General features: G+C 52.1%; 1 protein-coding gene across 1 annotated transcript; it reads left to right on the top strand.

Annotated features, from left to right (window-relative positions):
* The first annotated feature begins 3,193 nt into the window (after positions 1–3,193).
* LOC106742620 (titin-like) lies at positions 3,194–23,898 on the top strand. The gene is made up of 7 exons (XM_014615762.1): positions 3,194–3,278; positions 10,575–10,622; positions 10,951–11,424; positions 11,506–11,787; positions 11,926–13,500; positions 13,840–22,114; positions 22,247–23,898. Exons 1-7 carry the CDS (start codon positions 3,194–3,196, stop codon positions 22,362–22,364), a joined length of 10,857 nt encoding a protein of 3,618 aa, XP_014471248.1. The 3' UTR covers positions 22,365–23,898.
* The last annotated feature ends 242 nt before the right edge of the window (positions 23,899–24,140 follow it).

The following is a 24,140-nucleotide window of genomic DNA, read 5'->3' as shown; positions in this document are numbered from 1 at the left end:
CCGGAGAAAATTGAGGAAAATAAAAAAAAGACGAGGATACGCTGTTATTTCCGAGTTGAGCGTGTGCACAGAGATCGTTGTGAAAAGAGCGTTCGGTCAGCAAGACCGCGCGACGGCTTTCGAAACTAAACCTCGGCGCGTTTCGTCTCGTATGTAACCGCCGTAAATCATAATTGGCGGCTCGGAGAGGAGCGGAGGTCCCGTTACGAGCGGGCGCTCGAGCCGTGCGCGAGTCGAGAAGATCCGGGGGGGCTTTTTCGCACTTGCGTACGTGGCGCATGTGTACATACGGTGTGCGATCGATGCTCGCGCGTGCTCCAACCGGAAGATGTCATCGCCGGCAATTACGGCCGGATCGAAAGGCAAATTATCTGCGACAAACGTGCCGCGTGCAGGCCGGACGCGGTGCCGTCGCAGCCGCCTGCAACGATGCACTCGGGTGCACGTCGCGCTTTGTAAACGCGCGCACCGAAGACACGGTGCCTTCCGTTGCGGCGCGGCCGTACTGAGAGCGCAAGTGGAATTAGTCTCGGTTCGACGGACGCGCCTACTACTCGCTCCTGACGAGCAAGATAGAAAGTAACGCACCTCGCGACGAATCAGGGTGAATCGACGAGAATGCCGATTGGGACAGAGAGCTCCGCCGGGAATGGCCCATGGATATTTTCATTCACCACGCGTCATTCCGCACGGGTGTGTCGTCGTTTCTGGGTTGTGAACGCGGCCCGCGTGTCGTATACGCGCGCACACGTGGAACGTGATACGAGGGCGATTCGAGAGTGCCGCAGGTGTCCTCGGAAGAATCTACCTGTGGGCATGAATCTGAAGAGAGAGAGGAAAATTCATTCATAATCGGGAATATGATTTTTCAGCTCTCTCTCTCTCTCTCTCTCTCTCTCTTAATAAACTCTGCTCTACTCTCTATCAGGTCACGTTTCACTCGTTTGGTAAAGTGTCGTTAAAGAATCGTGGAAACCGCAACAACCCGCGGATTATCGCGAACGAGTCTGATTTCAACGCGCGCATTTCACTTGGAAAACTCGCAGAGGGAGCGCCTCCGGAACATTTTCCGCGATATTCGCAATTCGACTCGCGAATGGCTATTCGGAGAGGCGCGCTCGGCGGTATGCGCTCGTACCCATTCACCGAATTCCCCCGTTCAATGAGCCGTACCGTGAATACGCAATGACGTAAGGCGGGCCGGCTGCTTCGCGAGAGTCCCGGCATTGCGGACGTTCGCGCGTCTCGCCGCGCGGAAATATCTTGCCGGACTTATCCATTGGCGCGAGATTCATTACGATCGGCCGGGATGTAATTTACTGCGCGGCTAGCATGAAACGGACGTCGTTAACGAGCGAGCGCGAGTTTAGGTGTCGCGACTCTCGCATTGCTTCTTCTTCTTCTTCCTTCTCCTCTTCCTCCGCCTCTTGCTTCGCCTCTGCCTCCTACTTCTCTCGCGACTACAATGAGCTGCCGGTGGATGCCGCGAGGGAAGTGAGCGGCAGAGGAGGAACATACGTAGGGGAAAAGATGAAGTCGACAGGTAGAAGAGAAACTACCTACGCTCTTTTATCTCGGTACCGCTTTGTATTAGGCCGCTGTCGCGCGGCTGGTATGCGCCGCCGGCTTCGCCAAAGTCCTCCTTTCCTTCCTGCGCGGAGATTCTTCTTATTTTTCCTCCTCCTTCTCTTCCTCCTCCTTCTCTATCGCGTCTACCGGCGTCAACGCTTCTAAGTAATTTCTTTCGGTCAAGAACCCGAAGATACGATCGTCGTCTTCCTCCTCCATCTTCCCCTTTCGCGCGTTGCCTCCGGAACGAAGGGACTCGATTTTACAGCGCTCCTTCGAAAATGATGTTCTTATTATATACTTGTTATATACGAATAATATTTTGCCGCTCACTGCCTTCCACGCGGTCTTTCGCCTTATCGGGCGAGCGAGGTCTGAACCGTCGCGCCGGTCGCCACGAACGGAGGAGGAGGAGGAAGAGAGGAGGTTGAGCGCTCGGCGGGCTCGTGCAAACACGCGTACTCATTCCCACGCACCCACGCCTTTCAACCGGCTCCAGGTAGACCGACGAATCACATTGTCGGCGCGACGCGGACGCGATGTCAAATGTTTTCGCGCGTCGCCATTTTCGCGCCTCTGACATTGCGATTCTTGCGCGTGATACTTATTGGCCGATACTACCGACGCCTATTAACTATGGCCGGAGATTCCCAATCGGTTCTCTGCATTTTTCTTTCTCCTAAATCGTAACTCACTGGCTTGGACGTGGTTGTAAACGGTGTATAGACGGTGATAGACAATTCCGTTAACCGAGATGAACGTTGACCGACACGTTGGTTGGGGTCAGTCCTTATTTGCGAACGAGATCGGTTCGCGTGTCGTACTATTGGTTCGCCCGAGAAAGAACCGCTCGGTCAAAACGCGAAGGTGCGTCTGGCTCGCTTCCAACCGCGGCTACTGCCCGTCCAACTGTCATTCTGTCGGATCAGGCGGAGAGAGAAGGAAAGATAGAAGGATAGAAAGAGAGAGAGAGGGAGAGAGCGAGCGACACAGTTACCGTAGAACGCCACGTGACGAGATAGATACGGCTATAAGCCCCGGCACGTTGGAATTGATAAGCGTACAATGGCTCATTATACTTTCGCGTGTACGCAGATGACGCGTCAGTTGCGTGAAAAAATTCGCAAAGCTGTCTGAGCAGACAGCTTTATCCCCGGTTGAACAATCCGGAGCAATCGCATTTGTGACGTAATACAGATCTGATCGGTGTAAACCGCTGTTCATGCTCGTATTTGCGTAGGAACACCTTAATGTCACGTCCACCTGATATCTAATTTGTCCCTCTAATAGTGACAAACAATCGATTGAGGTAGCTTCAGCCTGGACTAAATGCAGATAAAGATACTTTTAACCCTTTGGGACCTAATTTTTTTCTTTTTCCTTTGATAACTATTCTGGACAATTTGTACTGAAGGGTTAAAGGATCATTCCGCGACACACAATGTTGTTTAAACGAATTTTCCTTCTGTGATCTGAAGAGTGCGATCCAATCCGAACTTTCTAGGTCGGATTAGGTTTCATTCTGATTCTAGAGAGAGATTTTCTAAGTTTGTGTTTGCGGGGATAATACAAGCTGACGAAAGCATCATTTACGTGTTACAGGGTACGGAAGAAGAGTGCCGACATGTCGGCGTTGAGCGCCGCGCTTTGTAGACGCGGGATAATCCTCTGGCTGGCCGTTCTACTGGCGTCACGATCCACGCATTCTGGTGAGTTTTTGCGAGGAATGCTTCTCTCGGTGCGCTTCTATCTCCCTTTCTTTCGTCCGGCTTCAACGCCTCGGACACGCTTGAGCCGTCGTACAAAACGTGAGTCATTTATTTGATAGAGAGACCGTGAACGCGGACTCCCACGAGGAAATTGTCGGCAGACGGGCAAGAAACATTTTCCCTGCTCGGGGACGCGATCGAGGGATTATTCCAGCCCGCGGCTCGGCCTGGAAACCGGATCATATTCCATTATAAATTGCCGCGAGATACACTCGTAAAAATCGTTTTTCTATCCGCCGACGTAGTGTTTATACTCCTCTTGCACTTGCCGGAGCGCCGAGAAGTTGAATATCGCGGCAATAAAGAGCGAGGAAAGTAAGAGTAATCCCTCGACGCGAACGAGAGAAGCCTTACCACGAGTCCGACGTGTATTTCGCCGTGTTTACGATAGAATCTAGTTTCTCGGCGGGCAGAAGAAGACCGATTCTATCAAGGGGAGAGACTCCCGGAGCGAATCCGCTCGTCGTAGAGTCAAGCTCCACGGTGATTTTTGCGAAATTACAAAGGACGCGGATCGCGAAATTAGCCTCGACGGCGAGCGTGAATGGCCGAGCGTACGGTGCCGTGAATCGAAATTAATTTCTGAAAATCAGAGTCCCGCCGACGTGTACACTTCCGCAATCGTCTTTCTTGTATACCGTCTGGTGTGACTAACGCAGTCGGCCAGCCGGCCGGCTGGCCAATGTTTGAATGAGCGTGCCACGTTCTGTCAGGACGTCGAACCTATCCGTGTGTCTCCCTTCCTCGCGGCGTCGGGGAGAGCATTACCTCATAATGCTCACCTCTGGCACTGGTCGGGGCCCAAGGTGCTTTCCCATGGACCCGGCACACCATATTCGTTCTACGACCACTCTCGGGTCGCCTTCGGGCGGCCGCCTCCTTCTATCGCGAGCCTCGTTCCGCGAAGTATCGCGCGAGCTTTTTCCCCTCTACGTCGAGCAGGTTCCGAGCGGTATTGCCGGACGTATCGAGCGGAATAAGGCGATCCCCTTGAAATCAGTACAGAATCGTGTCGGTCGAAGCGCGTCGCGTATTGCGGGTGAGCTTCTGTCTCGCGAAGCCGTGAAACGAGATGATCGGGATAGAAAAAGGAGCTGTCACTCCCGTAATTCGAGAGAGTAATTCCCCGTGTTGTTGCGGTCGAGAGCGAGGAAGCGGAAAAGGGACGATCCTGTTTCGCGAAGGTGCGCACGACGATCGGATCGATCGATCGACCGGCCGGATCGGAGCGTCGATCGAGCGAGGAGCGTTCTCGGAAAAGCATGATACTACGAACACGACGACGTGCAAAAACGTTGCATCGTCAATGAAGGCTTATTGAGGATGCGTCAGTTTTGCTTCTCCCCTTCATCAATTGGCCGTCGGTGCTTCAGCGAAGAGCAGGTGTGGTTAAACGGACGGGATCGATTGAATTCCGCGACTCACCCAGCGTGTCTTCCNTTTTTTCCCCCCCCCCCCCCCTCCCTGGGAGAATCTCTAGGCGATTCTGCGACTCTCTCTTTCTCGTGGGCGCGCTAGCGCGAGCGCTTCCTTTTTGCTCCGGCTTTTCTCGGCCAGCAAGGACGATGGAGATCGACGCGCTCGATCACCGGCGATCCATCAGACGGACAAGTTTTACTGGATTATGTATCTTCCTCGGGACAGTGGGCATTCGCGGGACGTGCTCGCATTCAAAGGAAATCAGAAACATCGCCGACTTCGATACAAGTACAACAGGTTCTCGGCGTAAAAAGTTCTCAGCCGGCGCGTTGTGTGTACCGCCGCGCGCTGTATCAGTGACTTTCCTCTCGGTTCTGTTGTTTCGAGATTATCGGAATCATGATGTATCGGATTGCATTACGCCGGGAAATTACGAGCGACGCGCTCGGCCCCGGTCGCGATTTCTCCCGTTGCCCACATCAGATTGCTAGGTGTTCGCGCGCGATCGCGATGTCGTTATTATACCCGGCCGGAAATACGGCGGAGTATCACACGCCGTATGTACCCCGGCGAGATATAAATAATCGTTATCACTGGGATTCCCAGGCGATCGCTTAGCGGCCGCGGGACGCGGCCTCGGTGGACGTTTCGTCCGTATACGTAGAGCCCCGCGAGTTCCGTTAATTCCCGCATCTCTCCTCGAGAGTCCGTACAAATCGTCCCTTACGTCAGCGTCGAGAAAAAAAAAGAAGATAAAAGAAACACGACACGAAGATTGATTTCCTTCGTACGCGGAGGTCCCGATTTCGGAGTCTCCCTCCCCGCGACCTACCCACCTACCTCCCCCGGAAGTGATCTACAGCTGAAGTCCGCGGGGAAAGAAAGAAAAAGAGAGAGAGAGAGAGAGAGAGACAGAAAAAAGAAACCACGTCAGGCACACAGCTGCTCGCGTAGCGGTTCCTCGGCTGCATCCACGCGATGCCGTGAATTCTGGTCAAACCTGTAAGCCCTGAAGAGTCAGAGTCGGTGTGCCCGATGGGATGTCACTGACCGCGTACCTCACCGTTCGCCACTTACGGTCCACGTCGCCGCACCTGACCCCCGAGGCGTTCCATATTTATGCTTAATGCCGGTAAAGTGTCGTTATCGTCAGGCATCATCAAACCCCGACTCGTACTCGCAGCGAGCCCGTCGGAGACGACGCAGGGGAATCCGGAGGAGCGCGCACCGCTGCGTGCACGCGCGCCGCACGGAGCGCATAAAAACGCGTCGAGATATATGTGACGTGGGGTCGCGTACAGTTACGCGCGTATTAAACGTGTTCGAACGTACCCCGCGAGAGACGTAATTGTACGCGCGTCGATCCATAAATCTACGCGCGCATGGGGGAATTTTCGGTACGTCCGCTGAATTATTCCGGGGGCTCCCTTCAACGGCGAAAAACGCGAGCCCGCGAATTCATGTTAACCACGTGCGAGTCCTTTTTCTTTCGCGCTTCACCCGTGAATTCGTCGCGAGGACCGGCACGGGAGCGTGTGTCTCGTAGACAATGAGGGTCTTGAGCTGACTCGACCTAATGCGTTTTTGATAGCGAACGCGAATAAGTCCCGAGTCGCGAATCCAGACGTGGCAGAGCTCTCGCGAAGTAAGAGGGTATAGAAAGGATCCGTTGTAACCGGTACGTCGTAAGAGGACTCCACTCCCTCGTCCTCGCGCGTACTCCACCGAGCTCTTCTCTCTCTCTCGTCTATACCTTCTTGACTACTTACCGAGATGGTGAGGTCAGCGGCGGTCATCCAACGAAGGGTATAACGGAACGCGTGGGTGCAACGTCAGCGTGACACGGATTAAAGTGGCCGCGTTAATCCGTTTTGGAAAATGGGTGTGTTCTCTCTTTCGCGAAGTACGATTTAGCCGATCGAGCTCGCGGAGCAAAGCGATCTCCGATTTCTTCGATCACGTGCCTCTCCGTTTCGCGCGGCAAATATGTCGACGGCCGTCGTCGCGCTCTTTTCTCTCGTCTCGCGATTCGATACGCCGTTACGCAATCGTTGACTAGCGTTCGAGGATTGTTCGACAGTTGCGCGACTCCATTTGTCTTCCGAGAACGCGCGTTAACATTCGGGAGCTACCGGCCTGCGGGGCTCCTAATCGTGTGCTTTTTACGACCTCTCCAGTGCTGAAACAGTGAAGAGCGATATCCGCGCGATTCATTACGATCACGCCTTAAAATTCGCTAAAAGTCTGCTAGCCTCACGTGCGAGCGCTCGGCGATGTGAATCGATTCAGGGATCTCGAGCGGCGCACTCCTTATCGGAAATGAACATTCCTCTCGTCCGGGAATTATTCTCATTACCGAACGTAACGGACTCGCCTCATAATGTAGGAAGTGGCAATGAACCTGATCCGTGATTGGGAGGATATAATTTATGATTGTCCACGAAAGGGGCACCGCGCTGGAAACACTACACAGCGTATTACGGCAGAACCGGTCGGCCGGGTTCGCCGCGGCGTTACATTCCCCGATATCCGTGACATTGACATTAACGGTCTCACCGATATAAACAGGCGGCTACTATTTTTCAGCCGGCTCGAGTAAAACACGAATTTATTTCGATAAGATTACGTAGCGAGCGGAAGATTGCGTAAGCCCGCTGCTCGAGCTCGGCGCTTCATCGCCGTCGTTGCCGTCCTCGAGATCTCGAGGCGGCTCCCCAGGTATCTCGCCGGAAAATCCCGACTTGTCACGCGCGCGCACCCAGGGATGAAATTATCCCGTCATCTTTTTCACGAGCGCGTGCGCGCTCGGTGAGCTGCGGCGCGACGGTGAAAACCGCGACCTTGGAGGATGCGTAATGCAGAATTTCGTGCACGCGATACGCCAGAGGCCGCGCCAGGTGTTCATCGGAGCGTGTGCGGTTGATGGTAATGAACTTTCGCGAGGCAAGGCCGCCGGGGATGATTTCATAACGCGCCGCGCAACAGCATCGTTCTCTTGCCCTCGCCCGCATTGCGAGGCTCTCGCGGTGTAACAGCATCGTTCGCGAGCGTACGGCCGCGGAGAAAGGGGACGCGGGTCAGGTCGAGACACATCGCGGCGGTGGAACCGAGAGGGACACCGCAGAGGGAACGAGACAATCGCGAGGAGGAACGACACGCGGAGAGGAAACGGGGAGGACTCGGCGGTACGTTGACTTACATAATGACTCCCCGCGACTTCTCGAGATATACATACATATACGTGTGTGTGTGTGTCTGTGTGCGCATATGTACACACGTACGTGCGATCCTCTGTCTTCGATTACGAGCAAGGCGGCCGAAGAACGTATAAATCTCGCGCGCGGAAATTATGTTCGAGAGAAGATGCGTTTATTGTTGATACCGATAAACTCCCACGTCGTCCTTTTTCCACGCGCTCAAGATTGATTTAGGGTCCGTTCCAGGTACACCTCGTGAGGTCTACCTCCTCGGCGCGCCTCGCACTGCCGATGCACTTCCGCGCGGCTTTGTACGGCGCGTTTTCTTCGAAAGCGCGTTTTTTAGCCGCCGCGCGGCGTTATCTCGAGTTGAGATTTATCGAGCAATCTCCTCGTTCAACTTCCTCCGAGAGGGGCAGCTCGCGATTTTCGATTCGCGCTGGCAGGAAAAACGAGCGTCGAAAACTGCGCGGATCGGCAATGTGGAGCGCGCGCGCGCGCGCGTTGATGGTCGCGCTTCATCACGACGCGATTCTCCGTTACCACAGTCGAAACGCATCGGTATCTTTTTTCCACGGCTCTCGTACGAGCTCAATGACCGTCCCGTTACATCTTCGACGGTAATTTATCGATCGCCGCTGGACCGGGAAGAAACTGAGGAAATGCTTGCTCGCAAGGCAAAAAGTGGTCATTCGGTTTTTGGTGCGTGTCGTCCGCAAAGTCAGTTTCGTCGTAAGAATTGACGAAGGAACGCGATTAGAGTTCTCGTTTATTCCGTAGGAGAAGGGGAGAAGAAGAGAGAGAAAGAGAGAGAGAGTGAGAGAGAAAGCAGAGTAGAGCGTAGGATAATAAACTTTACAGATATCCCCTAAGGTATTTAGTAAATAATGTCGGTTGGTATGTCAGTACAGAAAAACAAAACACGACGCAATAAAGTTATAATAAAGCAAGAGTAGCGATATACTAAATATTAAACAATAGTGAATACTATTTCAATATAGAAACGAAAACGCAATCAATATCATCCACAGCGTAACAACGAGAGAAGAAGCACTCGAGAAATTATTAAAAGAATAATTAAATTCTCTCAGTATGTAAGACGGTTACTTAGTACGGATACGTAAGTTTCTATATAATATTGCCATACTGAGAGAGAGAGAATCGCTGAATAGACGATTGCTTTCGAAACCGAGGCACTTTACCTGCGCGTAATTTCCCATCATATCGATCTTCCGTCCACCGACAATGCGCCGTCCATCTCATTACACGTTTAATTAGCGCGCGTACATGTCGCAGCACTCATTGAATAATCATAGCGCGAGGGCGTCGTAGTTAACGCTTTTGCACAAATAAAGACAACGTACAGAGGAAGAGAGAGATTACAATCGCGTTACGGAGCTTCAACACCTTGGCCGTGGCCTCCTCGTAGTAGGGAGGTGCGATGTAATAATTTAGTCCGGCCATTGTGCCGAGACAAGAATCGTCTCGGTAGGCCAGTGCATGCGTACGTGATGGGTCTGTGTAACGTGGAGGCACGCGGCTCGGGTCCCACTCGTGGGACTGACGAGACACGACCGAGGCTTCCATTCACCCGGAGCCCATCGTGGTTCCCAGTACAATTCGATTCGCTGGAAACCGCTTGCGCGCTCCGCGTCGCGGAATGCTAATTCTCGAATATCCTGCAGCTCGCTTCGATATACCGTAGAATGCATCGATGGACGGTGAGCTTGGCGCGGAAATGCGAATGCGCGATTCAGCTCGTGGGAGATTCGCCATTTTATCGATATTCTTATCGGGACGTATTTCGCAAAGTCGAAGTAATACAATTTCGTAAGTAGCCAGTAATGTGGTTGTTCCCCCGTTAAAAAAAAAAATCAAGCGACACTTTCTCATCCGTACTCTGCACACATTGCACGGATGTTCTCGCGCGCTGAAAAGCCGAGCGCAGCTGCGGGGGTGAGTTGGGGGATAGAGGAGAAGGCTTATTGTGCGAATTTCTAGAACGTCGCTGCGATTGTACCTCAGGAGGGCGTCCTGTCACGTTCCAGGAACAATCAAACCCGAGTCCTGCGCGCGACACTTCAATTTCTTTGATATCGCGAAAGCGCGTCGCGTAAGAAAAGGAGAATTATCGCTCGCTCGAGAAAGAGAAGGAGAGAGAACGAGGAGGTATTTTCACGTTGTACTTGCGCGAGCGTCCGCGCGGATCGCGCGCGGATCAGACGAGAGAGAGAAAGAGGAGCCGACGTGAATTCAGTATTCCGCTCGCGCTCGCCATACAATTCGTTCGTTCGACCGGGGCGAGGGTGTTAACGAGAATTCGCCCACGTGTGTTCGCGCCATATGACGCTTCCACTCGTTCCGCTCGTTGTTAAGCCCCGGTACACCCTCGAGAGACGAATGCGTCCCTCTGGTAATTACTATGATAAACTGCACGCGGGAGACGCATTGACGTCCCCTGCAAAATTCACCGGGCTTATTCGGCAATCTCGTTTTATGCTTTTCATTAACTTTAATTCCGCTCGTAGCGTACGCGCGCTCGTTCGTTCGTTCATTCGAGCGCACGTACCTTTCGACGCGCACGAACGTGCCGCTAAGAACCGTGTTTCTTTGATTGCAGCGCCGGTATACGATCAGGATACCACACAGGTCGCGGAGTACGATGGAGGTATGTATATCACGCCGGCTTTTACCGCGCCTAATCAATCGACGCGCTCGCGCGCGCCGGTAAACGTGACGCTAATCGTATCGTGGTACGAGAAGCCGCGCATGCCGTTCAACGATTATCGTTCGCCTCGTTTCACCGTGTTCAACCGTTGATCGCAAGATTCCCGAGCGTCACGAACAAATAACATCGCAAAATTAAACAGCTTTCGTTTGATCTCTTCCGCTTCGCGGTGCGGCAGGCACACCGCGTGAATGAAGATGGCGATTTTGCGCCGATCACGATACTCGTGCGATCTGACGCATTCATTAACGGTAAACCGTTCCTCCAGCTACCGCTGGATGTTACTTCAACTTCCAGCGTTACCAAGAAGGAGACAGGATCATCACGAGCGAACCCTGTCTGAATTGCACATGCCACAATCGAATGCTGATGTGTTACCTGAAGGTCTGCCCGTTCACCAAGGCGATCGGTCAGGATTGCACGGTGGAGAAGCGTCCGGATCAGTGTTGCCCGGTGATCACTTGTCCGGAAGTGCCGGTCCAACTGCTGACGTCGACGACGAGCTTGCCGGCAACCTCGGACTCCACCGAGCTCGGCTTCCACGATAATTACGGTTGCAATGTCGACGACAGATTTTATCCGGACGGCGCTCAGCTACCGGTGGACCATCACAATCCTTGCGAGCTCTGCTACTGCATCAGAAACAGAACCACCTGCGTCATGCAAGAGTGTACTTTACGAGTGGCGGGATGCAAACCGGTCTACCAACCGGGTGTATGCTGCCCGATCAAATACAATTGCGGTAAGTTTCGTTGACCCGCGCTGTCTCGTATCGACTGCGGCGTGGAAAAGCGCTCACACGACTGTTAAATATCCGTTTCAGAATACGACGAGGAACCCAGCACCACGGTTGGTCCGACACCGGGTCTCATCATGACCACGACGCTGCCTCCCGGTGTGTTGCCGCAATGCTTCCACAAGGGTAAGGTCTACGAGGACGGCGAGCTGATTTACTCGACTCAGCCGTGCCAGCATTGCTATTGCTTCCGAGGCGAGATCGCCTGCGCGGTGCAAAATTGCGGGACGCCGATGCAGGCGCACGGAAAGAATTGCACGGCTGTACCCCCGCCGGAAGGAGAATGCTGCCCGACTACGTATGAGTGTGGTGAGTAATTTGCGTAATAACTGACGATTGCGATGTAACATATGTAGCGCTCGGTGATCTCTAATAGAAGTTGTTAGCCGATGAGCATTGGGCATTAAAGGATGCACGTGCGCGCGCGTGTGTGTACGCTTATTACAGAGGAAGACGGGCAAGGTGGAATCATCACGCTACCAGAAGGCGAAGAACAACTTCCGGAGCAAGTACCGCACGACCTGCAAATCACCGAGTCGCCTATGCTAATCGATCAGGATCAGCAGGTGAAGACCGAACAGCCTCAGCAGGAATCATTCCCAGGTGCCGACAACGTTATACCGTACGATCACGGTCACGGCACGGAAGAAGAGGAGGGTGTTCAGGGAACTATCGAGCATGTCACGGAGGAACGGGTCCCGTCTACCGAAAAATCCGTGCAAGAAGAATCCTCAACGGTACCGGCGGTCGAGCATGCTGAAGCGGAAACTACTCCCTCTGAAAGGGAGTCTACGCCTCCTCAGGAACGTATCACTGAGCCTCCTGCCGTCGAGGAAGCATCGGAAGAAGCGGTGACAGAAGCTGAACTGCCTGCGGGAACGGCAGCCGCGGAAACGGAAGCGCCTGCGATCGCGCAGGAGGCTGAAGGTAGCGAAGCGCCCGCTGTTGAAGCTTCGTCCATCTCGGAAGGCTTGCAACCGGGCGAGGAAACGTTAATTACAGAACGCGCGCCTGAAGAACACGTGAGCACGGAAGAAAGCGCGCTCGAGAAGGAACACAGCACTCCCGCTATCGTCGAAGAAGTACAATCAACTGAACCTGCTATCAGCGAGGAGACGCAGACCGAAGGTGCGACGAAACCGGGACTGGAGGAGACCACAAGTCCACACGAGAGACTCCCAGCGCAGGTTTCAGAAGAAGTGACCGAGGCAGAACAGGTGACGGAAGAAGGACAAGTTAGTTCGTCGGAAATGCCGGAGAGACCAGAAATCTCGACCGAAGTCGCGGAGGAGGCGACATCCCCGATTGCAGAAGTTGAACAGCCCAGTGTTACAACTATTCCTGAATCCGTCAAAGAGTCGACGGAGGAAGGCGAAGGCAGGATACATCCAGCGGAAACCACACCAGGCGAAACTCTGGCGACGGAGACCGAATCGCCGGTAAAAGAAACGACCGCGACCGTAGCTCATGAGGCGTCCAGTACTGAACAAGCCGTTACCGAAAAAGAGGAAATATTGCATCCGACTGAAGCCATTGTTACAGAAGAGGCTCATTCGACCGAAGCGAGTCTGTCCGAGGAACAACCTGTCGAAGAAGAAGAAAAGCCAACAGCAGGTGAGGACGAAGGTGAGAAGGAGTACAAGCCAGAAGAGCCAACATCCGAGCATCCGGTAACCGAAGAACAACGTGTCACCGTTGGCGCCAAGAAAGAAGACTCTGGCTTGACTGAGAGACCAGCTGTAAGCGAGGAACCAGAAATCTCGGAGGAGCAAGAAGAGGAGAAATCAACTCCGGAAATTCCAGCTGAAGGTCCAACCGGCATCCCGATTCCCGAAAGAATGCCAGAACAGAAGGCGGAGGATAAGTATCACGTGACTGAGGGTTACGAGGACTTCACAGGTCCAGAAGTCATCCCCGATAATCTCGTGACCGAAGCTCCGCAGAAAATACCTACGTCACATCTCCCGCCAGAGACTACTTTGGCACCGTCGGAAGGAACCGTGAAACCCGTTGCGGAAGAAGGTACCGAAGCACCGGCGGAAGGAACCGTGAAGCCCGTTGCGGAAGAAGGTACCGAAGCACCGGCGGAAGGAACCGTGAAGCCCGTTGCGGAAGAAGGTACCGAAGCACCGGCGGAAGGAACCGTGAAGCCCGTTGCGGAAGAAGGTACCGAAGCACCGGCGGAAGGAACCGTGAAGCCCGTTGCGGAAGAAGGTACCGAAGCACCGGCGGAAGAAATCGTGAAGCCCGTTGCGGAAGAAGGTACCGAAGCACCGGCGGAAGAAATCGTGAAGCCCGTTGCAGAAGAAGGTACCGAAGCGCCAGCGGAAGGAGAAACCGCTAAACCGATTGTGGAGGAAGGCACTGAAGCACCAGCGGAAGGAGAAACCGCGAAACCGATAGTGGAGGAAGGTGTTGAAGTACCGGCGGAAGAGACGGCGAAACCAGAAGAAGCTAAAGAAGCACACCTACCGACGGAGAAAGAGCCTACTGCTACTGAAGCCGCTACAGTTTCTGAAGAACCTAAAGCGGAAAGCACTCCTGAAGCAGCTGAAGGTAGCACAGAGCCTTCTACAACTACAGTTACTCATGAAGGACACATTCCAGAAAAGCCTGGAGAGACTGAGAAACCTAGTGTGCCAGCGGAAATCGAAACTGAAACGCCGCAAACGGAAGTTCATTCAACGGAAAAAGCTCCTAGCGAAGAATTACCCATGAAAGGACTCACCATTGAAGAATCTGGCGAAAGTTCCGCTGAGGAAATCGGCGGCGATTTAGGTGAGAAGGAATCGCAACCAAAGAAAGAGGAGGAATCAAGCGAGGGAGAAAGAGAAGCACAGCCTCCATTAACGTCAACGGAAGCGGAAGCTGCACCTGAAACGCCTGCACCGATTCCAGCCGATCATGAACACTCGACAATGCCTTCGGATCTTAAAGAAGAACAAACAACGGAAGGTGTGCGAATTACTACGGTAGTCCCGTCTATCGAGCAATCGACGCCACAACCCGAAGAAGAGAAAGGAACCGAAGTTACCTCTGTCGAAGAAGAGAAAGGAACTGAAGCTGCTCCTGTCGAAGAAGAAAAATCGGTTACCAGCGAGAAATCCGGTGCGGAAGAATCTACCGCGACACCGGGCGTAACTGCCGAAGTAGAGAAGGAACCACAAACTGCAAAACCTGTTTCGGAAGAAGGAGAAATTACGGAAACGACCAAGGTAACTGAAGAGAGGCCTACAACGCAAGCACCCGCTGTCGAAGAAGAAAAGACTGAGCAACCTGAGCAACCTGAACAGTATTCTACGGAGGGAGGTTCAGAAGAAGGTGCCGTTACAGAAGGCCATGATGTACGGGAAACTGAGGCCCCTACCATCGGGAAGAAACCTGAAGAAACGGAAGGCACGGAAGGTGTACCTACCGAAGGTGCCGAGCAACAAACCGAAGCCGCGATAACTGAGGAAGAACCATCCGAAGGAACTGCGGGAGTGCAACCGACGGAGGCAACTGGTATCGAACAGACAGAATTGCCCGTTACCGCAGTGCATCCTTCCAAGAAACCAGAAGAAGAAGGTGAGGAGGAAGTCTCTGTTCCTGTATCAACGGAGGAGGTGCAGACGGAAGTTCCTATAGTTGAGACTGAGTACACTGAGACACTGGCAATGGAGAAGGAGACGGAGCAGACTGAACCTTCCGTCAGCAAAGAACATTTGCCAATTCAACCTTCGATTACAGATCGTAAGGAGGATCAAGAATCTGTCGAACCAAAACCAAGCGAAGGAGAGCAAGAAGGCGAAGAGCAAATGACTCAAGAGCCGCTCCTTGGAGAAAAAGAAGTAACGGAGATGCACGAGGAGCCGCAGAAACCGACAGGTCTTCCTGAAACAGAAGGAACTCACGTTCCACCCGAAGAAGAAGTTGTCACCGAACCTGCTTTACCAACCAGAAAACCGGTCGAAGGAGCCGATACAACGGTATCCGTTGGCGCAGAGGAAGCTGTTACGTTACCGGCCTCGAGCGAGCAACCTGAAATAGCCAGCGAGCAACCAAAAGAAATTACAACACAACCATCCGAAGAAGAGAAACTGACTCAAGAACCAGTCATTGAAGAACAGCCTGAATTGCACATGAGAAAAGAGACCGAAACACTCAGCCCGGTTATTCCTGAGGAACCCACCAGCGTGACTCCTGAAAGTCCGCCTGTGGAGGAGGAAGGTGTAGGTGTCAGTGAATCAACCGAAGGCGCAACGAGCGAAGGTACCATCAAACCAGAATTAATTTCTGAGACACCCGAAATCGTCGAAGAACATACAGAGCAAGGAAGTGAAGCTCCTGGACAAGAAATCGTGACCGAAACTATACCTTCGGAAGAAGAGAAACACGAGCAAGTTACACAGCCACCAATGACGCAAGAGAAACCAACTGAAGAAGTAGGTGAAGGTATATCTGTCGAGATATCTACGGAGGAAGCCGCAATTACGGAAACACCTAAAATACCCGAAGAACACTCAGAGAAACCCGAAGAACAGCCAGAAAAACCCGAAGAACAACCAGAGGAACTCGAAGAACGGCCGGAGATACCCGAAGAACGTCCAGAGAAACCCGAAGAAAAACCAGAGAAACCCGAAGAACAGCCAGAGAAACCCGAAGAACAACCAGAAAAACCCGAAGAACAACCAGAGAAACCCGAAGAACGGCCCGAGGAACCCGAAAAACGGCCCGAGAAACCCGAAGAACAGACCGAGAAACCCGAAGAACAACCTGAGAAGCCCGAAGAACACCCAGAGAAACCCGAAGAACATCCAGAGAAACCCGAAGAACAGCCAGAGAAACCCGAAGAACAGCCAGAGAAACCCGAAGAACAGCCAGAGAAACCCGAAGAACAGCCAGAGAAACCCGAAGAACGGCCCGAGAAACCCGAAGAACGGCCCGAGAAATCCGAAGAACGGCCCGAGAAACCCGAAGAACGGCCCGAGAAACCCGAAGAACAGCCCGAGAAACCCGAAGAACAGCCCGAGAAACCCGAAGAGGAAGGTATAGAAACAACGGCGGCGACGCCAGCTCGGGAGTATGAGGAATACTCGACGGTCGCTCCGGAAGAAGAAATACCTGTAGTGAAAATCACTACTGAAGCGCCTACGAAAGAAGAACCTCAATATTCGACGGAGCACCCAACGAGCGTTCCCGAAGAGACTCCCATAGAAGAAGAGACCACATCGGAGATTGCTCCTCGTCCGTCGGGTATTCCAGGAGAAGGTAACTGTCTTGTCGAGGGACAATCTTACAACAACAATTCGGCCGTTCCACCGGCGAACGACTGTCAAATCAGTTGTCGCTGCGTCAGCAGCATCGTGGAATGCGAGCTCGTGGAATGTCCTCCACCACCGACGCATCTCATAAACTGCACGCCGGTTCGCATGGGCGGAGGATCATGTTGTCCGATCTACGCATGCGGTTCGCCTGTTCCGACTGATGAATTAAAATCCGATAGTCATATGGTGGAACCTCACGCTCCTGAGATGGAAAAAGAAGAAGGCCAGAAGACTCTCCCGCCGGCAGAAGTGACGACGGAGCAAACTGTTGCGGAGGTTACCGAAGCGGTAAAAGTAGCTAGTACGGTAGCTGGTGAAATCAGTACGCCGGAATCTCAGCCTGCAGAAGTCACTTTATCTTCTGTTTCTCAACCGGAAGAAGAGGCGACTGAAAAGCAGCAAATGACTGTCAAGTCTGTCGAGCCAGCTTATGAAGAACCGACTACAGTCGGACAAACTGTTGAAGAACAGCCTGAAGAGCAAACCGTTAGTCCTGTACCCGAGAAACCAGAGGAATCTACTCAGTTTATCGAGGAGGAAGAACATACTGAAGCGGAAGGTGTCTCGGAGGAAACTACCGAAAGCAAGGTTACCGGAGAGGAAGAAGAAATAACAAAACCAGCAATTTCGACCGAACAACCGCAAGAAGAGACTGTTGAAGAGCAAACTCCTGTTAGCGGCGAAGAAGAGCAAGTGATCACTTCTACACATGCACCTGTTGAACAGGAACCTCATGGTGCTAAGGAAGAAATTTCAACTTCTCACAAGGAGGAAGAAATTACCATTCCTACCGTGACAGAAGAAGAGAAAGAAACTTCTGGTCCTGCTGAAATAGAAGTTTCGACATCTGCTGAAGGAGAACAAGAAGTCACGACTGTTCCTGCTGGTAAAGAAGAAGAAATTACTATACCGACCAAAGAAAAAGAAAGGCCCACCGAAGAAGAAGGTATCGAAGGACAAGCTACGCTCAAGCCGATCGAAGAAACCGAAAAAGAGCAACCAGAAGAAGAGAAAGTTCACCCAACTTCTGAGGAACCAATTTCTGGTATCACCGAAGAGCACGAGACATCTACAAAACCGGAAGAAGCAGCTATTGTAACGGAAGAACAGCCAACGAAACTGGGAGTTCCTGAGGAAGAAAAGACAATCGAGCCAACTGAATATGAGAGTACTTCTATGCCTGAAATTTCGCCGACAACGGAACGTAAGCCCGAGGAAGAGCCTAAGTCCGAGGAAGAGGAAAAGAAGGAAGAAACTGTCACGTCAACTGAAGGTGAACAAGTTGCTCATACTGAGGAACCTGAAAGTCAAACGAAATTGCCCATCGGTGAGACAGAAACACAAAAACCGACCGCACCTGCTGCCGAATCGACGACTTTGGTACACGATCATACAGCAACCGAAGGTACGCCGATAGAGGAACACGTGACTGTACAAGTTTCTGTGGAAACTCCCACGGAGGAAAGTAAAGAGGAAACGGAATCAGAAGTTTTAACTGAAGCTCCTGTGACCGAAGAGGAGCACATTACCGTTCCTACGTCACCTGTTGAGGCAGAAACTCCTGGTGGTGTAACGACTGAACAGGAAGGAACAGAAAAGCCTAGCGAGGAAACCGCCAAGCCAACTGAGGAAACTGCCAAACCAACTGAGGAATCTATTCCTGGAGTTTCTCCTGAGGAGACATCGCTGAAGTCAGTTGAACCGACGGAAAGCACGACTGGAGTAGAAACTACGGAGCATGTTGAAGAGTCTACGGAACATGAAGGAGAGCCATTCGTCACGAAATTGCCAGAAGAAAAACCATTGGAACCAGTATCTCCAGAGGTCAGTACGGAACAACCAATGAAAACTACCAAAGTTGAGGAAGCCACCGAAGCGGAAGCAGAACACGAAAAACCCACTGAGCCTAGTATCGTTCATGAGCCGGAAAGTACACAGGTCCCGACCAAAGAGTATCCAGAAGTCACACCTGAAACCGAATCTCATACGACTGAATCACCCGCTGAAGAGCATACAGTAACTGAAGAGGTGCAAACGATAGCTGTACCTGTACAAGAGGAAGCTGGTGAACAACCTGTCACACCGATCGTAAAGGAAACTTCTGAGCCAAGTCTGAGCGAAACGGAAACTGAACAACCTGTTTCTCCCGAAGTTCCCCAACCCGAAACTCCGACTGAAGAAGAGGAACATATCACTGTTTCGATCGAAGAGCACACTCCGACACCGGAGGAACGTCCTGCGGAAGAACAGACTGTTGCCTCTCCCACTCCCAGTGAAGGTGAGACGTCGGAAGCTGGCGTTACGGTAGAAGAAGCCACGCCGGAAAGTGTGACGAGTCAAATAGAGCAAGTGATCGAGAAGACTGCTGAAAGTGCCAAGCCAGAAACAGAGTTGCCCAGTTTACCGGAGGAACAAACTGCGGCTCCTGAAGTTGAGAAAGAAGTTGGTGAGGAAGAGCAAAAGCCTGAAATTGGAACAACGGAAGAAACGAGTAAGGAAGAAGAAACGATCACGGAAGAAGCGGGTAAGGAAAAAACAACGGAAGAACCTGTAACTCACGCTGGTACGACGGAGCAGCCTTCTGTGGAGCAAGAAATAACAATACCGTCTGAAGTACCGGGCGTAAAAGTTCAAATACCAGAGGAATCCGAGGTAACAATTCTTCCGCAGAAACCCGAGGAGGAAGCTCAAGTTACGAGTGAGCCGGAACATCCAGTGAGTGAAGAAGCGACAATTGCGGCAAGTTTGGCACCTGAGGAACACTCGACCGTACCGGCAGAAACAGAAGAGAAAGAAGGTACTCACGAGCCTGAGCGCGAGACAACGTTGTCTATTCTAGAAGAGGAGGTATCGAAACCAGCTACCGAAGCTAGCGAAGTGGAAAAACTTCCATCGGAAAGTCCCGAAGGAGAATCCGTTGCAACTGAGAGTGCAACGCAGGAACCAGAGATACCTGTCACGAGAACTTCCGTTGAAGTAAGCTATCCCGAACAGCCCGAAGAGATTTCACCCGAAACGGAAGAGCCAATTAAACCAGTACAAGAAACGGAAAGGCCCGAGGAGCAACAAATTGAAATTACCACGAAAGCAACCGAAGCCGCTGTGACTGAAGAAAAATTACCGGGAGAAGAGGTATCGCACATTCCAGAAGCTGAAGAGAAACCAACGGGAGCTCCTTCGACAGAGAGTGAAGAAGAACACGAAGCACATTCAACTGAGCCTTCTCATCCAATTGAAACGACTTCGGAACATGAGGAAGAAGAACCGTCGGTAACGAAACTGCAGCCTACTGAAGGTCCTCTTCCTTCCGAAGAGGAAACCGTGACACCGGAAGAACCGCGGCCTACCTTGCCTGAGGAAGGTGAAAAGGCTCAACCTGAGGAACACACATCGGAAACGCCGTTAGAACCAGAAGAACATACGCCGGAAACGCCAGTAGAACTAGAGGAACATACACCGAAAACGCCAGTAGAACCAGAGGAACACACGCCGGAAACGCCGGTAGAACCAGAAGAACATACGCCGGAAACGCCAGTAGAACTAGAGGAACATACACCGAAAACGCCAGTAGAACCAGAGGAACACACGCCGGAAACGCCGGTAGAACCAGAAGAACATACGCCGGAAACGCCAGTAGAACTAGAGGAACATACACCGAAAACGCCAGTAGAACCAGAGGAACACACGCCGGAAACGCCGGTAGAACCAGAAGAACATACGCCGGAAACGCCAGTAGAACTAGAGGAACATACACCGAAAACGCCAGTAGAACCAGAGGAACACACGCCGGAAACGCCGGTAGAACCAGAAGAACATACGCCGGAAACGCCAGTAGAACTAGAGGAACATACACCGAAAACGCCAGTAGAACCAGAGGAACACACGCCGGAAACGCCGGTAGAACCAGAAGAACATACGCCGGAAACGCCAGTAGAACTAGAGGAACATACACCGAAAACGCCAGTAGAACCAGAGGAACACACGCCGGAAACGCCGGTAGAACCAGAAGAACATACGCCGGAAACGCCAGTAGAACTAGAGGAACATACACCGAAAACGCCAGTAGAACCAGAGGAACACACGCCGGAAACGCCGGTAGAACTAGAGGAACACACGCCGGAAACGCCGGCAGAACCAGAGGAACACACGCCGGAAACGCCGGTAGAACCAGAGGAACACACGCCGGAAACGCCGGCAGAATCAGAGGAACACACGCCGGAAACGCCGGTAGAACCAGAGGAACACACGCCGGAAACGCCGGTAAAATCAGAGGAACACACGCCGGAAACGCCGGAAGAACCAGAGGAACACACGCCGGAAACGCCGGTAGAACCAGAGGAACACACGCCGGAAACGCCGGTAGAACCAGAGGAACATCCGGAAACTGAGCAAACCTCGGAAGCTATCGTACCAACGGAAGAATATCCAATCAAGGTTTCCGATGTTCCATCCGAACTACCCGAAGAAAAGATTACCGTTGGTCCGATACCCGAAGAACCGGAACCTGAAGCTCCGACGAGCCCCGAGGAAGCTCCGCACTCGACGGAAACGCCGATCGAGGAGCACACCACGAAAACGCAGCCGATACCCACGGAATTACCAACGGTGGAGGTCACGGAAGAACTTCCCGAGGAAGGTGAAGAGGTTGGTCAGCCGCAGATTGGTCACTTCCCGGCCACCTTGAAACCGGAGACCGACGAATCCGCAGAGGGTGAACTGACGCTCGGACCTGACGAGGGACATCTGCGACCGGTTAATCACACCGCTGAAGTGACCGAGCGCCCGTATCAACCTAGCTTCCACGAGCGACCGTCTAGCACCTTGGCGCCTCATCTTCCAGAATATCCCGACCAATCTGTGTCTGGCGAGGACGGTTCTCACTTCCCTATGCCAGGTGGCGGCAGTTACCTGAACCCTGACGAGGACTACGAAGAGGACGACCAGACGGTCTTCGGACCGGGCACCTGTCGATACGGCGGCAAGGTCTACGTCTCGGCGCAACAGATACCCAGGGACGACCCGTGCGACTTCTGCTTCTGCTTCAGAAGCGACATCATTTGCCTCCAGCAGAGCTGCCCACCGCCGATCCCGGGCTGCCACGAGGAACCGATCAGTGGTTTCTGTTGCCCGAGATACGAGTGTCCCGTGTCGATGGCCACGGCTTTGAATTTGACCACCACTACCACCACGACTACCACCACGCTACCGCCGCTTTTCCACCATCAGGCTTACAAAGGCGCCGCGAGACGAAGCGGCTGCCAGATTCGTGGGCAAGCTTATCGGGTAGGAGATGTCATTAAGTCAGCGTCTGGACCTTGCCGCAATTGCACGTAAGTCTACCGACTATGAAATATTTCTCTCCGCAATATATACATCATTTCTTATACCGATTGTTACCTTTAATTGAATTTTCATTGCCTCGGTGTAGAATAAAAATAATGAGAATTATTTTAAATTTCCAGTTGCGAAGGTGACGGCAATATGAAGTGCGAGCCGATAATGTGCAGTCCGGAACCGACGCTGAGGCAAATAATGGCTACGGTGAAGACAAGCGCGATTACAGCCAAGAGGAGGAGATGAGCCGCCGAGCTGGGTCGCGGGATTCGTCTCTACCAAGAAACATATACGAGAAGGAAGTCGACAGCAGGATTCAGTGTTGTATAAAAGTGAATTAAAATTATTCTAAACTACCTAGACGTCGCGGAACACAGACAATAGTGTGCTTCGGCGATCACGAACTGAGTGGCCAAAACGTAAACGTTTATATTAATAATATTATATTATGTTATATAAAAAGAGAGAAAGAGAGCGAAAGAAAGAGAGAGAGAGAGAGAGAGAGAGATAAACGACGGAGAAAATGGCAATGAAAATCCAGTTGGAAAATCATAGGGGATTAACTGCGTATCGAGGCGCATTATCGGTGCTAATACGCTATAACACGGAAAGAGGAAGCGAAGTAGCGCGGACGTAGAAGATGTAATTTCGTTGGTGATAATTCCGCGCTCTATCTCGCAGAGTATTTCATACTCCCTGGAGAGGAAAAGAAACGAAAGGAAGAGAAAGAGGAAGAGAAAGAGAGAAGGAAAAAAAAATTACTGAACGTACGAGACTTATGACTGTGCCTTCGTCAGTGTCGAGTATCAGCGGCACTACTTTCGTTTCGGCAACGAGCGCCGTCCGCAGCCACGGTCATCGTCGTCGGTATCAAACCCGAGTCGGTCGCGATCGCGACTGACTCGCAGGTGATGGGGGTAAAAAATAAAAAAGGGAGGAAATGCGACGAACGCGTTTCGTGCGACGCACGAAAAAAAAAACGAAAAAAAAAAGAAGAAATAACGAGAAAAGCAATTCAATGCGCCGGCCGATCGGTCGTGCAGTGATACTGTAACAGCGAGGAGAATCGTTCCGGGGGATACCACGAGGCCCACACGGGAATCGGCTATAGCTAGCGGAGTTTTTGAAACACTTTTCTACGCGAACTACACGTCAACTGCACGGTATCCCCTATTACGATGCGACGTCAGTGATCGGGAAATCAGGGGGAAAACAGGCAGATCGCGACGTCGTGATCCGGTCGGCTCTTACGGTATCACTGCGACAATCTTGAGCGACGACGATATATAATGTCATTTATTTGCTACGCGATCGAGCGTGTTCTGGATCCGTTTATTCGGCTGCTACGTGTGTCCCGAGGATCGGGTCACGTTACTCACGTTTGCTGACGTTCACGCGCACTCGGACACGATCGAGAGATTAATGGATCGGCATCGGCCGTTCGTGCTTCCGTAATCTTAAGCCGCGAGGATCCGGAGATCCTAGTCGTTTTCCTCTCGGGGAAAAAACTTTCGATCGAGCTGTCTTCTTCTTCCCCTTCTTCTCTTCACCCCTTGTCTTCCTCCCTCTTAATCATCTTTATTTTTTAATCGATCCGCCACTATACGTACACAGTGCCAACGATCGTGTCCCAGTGCGCGCGCGGGTGTGTGTATGTGCGTGTGTGTGCATGATACATATATATGTTAAAGATGAGAGGAAGCCAGAGACGAAAGATACACGCATCTCAAAGCTCAAACAGCGGCTCGCGCGGAGGACCGATCGAGAATTTGCTTCTCCGGCGAGCTGGCGTCATTATATAAATATAAATATAAATATATATATATAAATATAAATATATACATTTATATAATTCTTTATATACATTGTACCCTCCTGATGATAATACTTAACGATAACGATATTCTATACGTTTGTACGAAAGTATAGTTATCTAAGACGAGATGATCGCCCAACGGTTCTCCAGTCTCAAAGTGTCGCGAGGCGGAAAGCGAGAGCAAAACCCGCGAGATCTTTCGGGTC

The sequence above is a fragment of the Dinoponera quadriceps genome, unplaced genomic scaffold (assembly GCF_001313825.1).
Source record: "Dinoponera quadriceps isolate SergipeBrazil2010 unplaced genomic scaffold, ASM131382v1 scaffold113, whole genome shotgun sequence".
In the NCBI taxonomy this organism is placed as follows: Eukaryota; Metazoa; Arthropoda; class Insecta; order Hymenoptera; family Formicidae; genus Dinoponera; species Dinoponera quadriceps.
This window is presented reverse-complemented; position numbering and strand designations above follow the sequence as displayed.

Bases quoted from the DNA above. Each gene is read 5' to 3' on its own strand.
- LOC106742620 (XM_014615762.1), top strand. From the start codon at position 3,194: ATGTCGGCGTTGAGCGCCGCGCTTTGTAGACGCGGGATAATCCTCTGG. The intron at 3,279-10,574 runs GTGAGTTTTTGC...CTTTGATTGCAG, and splicing joins GTCACGATCCACGCATTCTG to CGCCGGTATACGATCAGGAT. The intron at 10,623-10,950 runs GTATGTATATCA...CCGTTCCTCCAG, and splicing joins GGTCGCGGAGTACGATGGAG to CTACCGCTGGATGTTACTTC.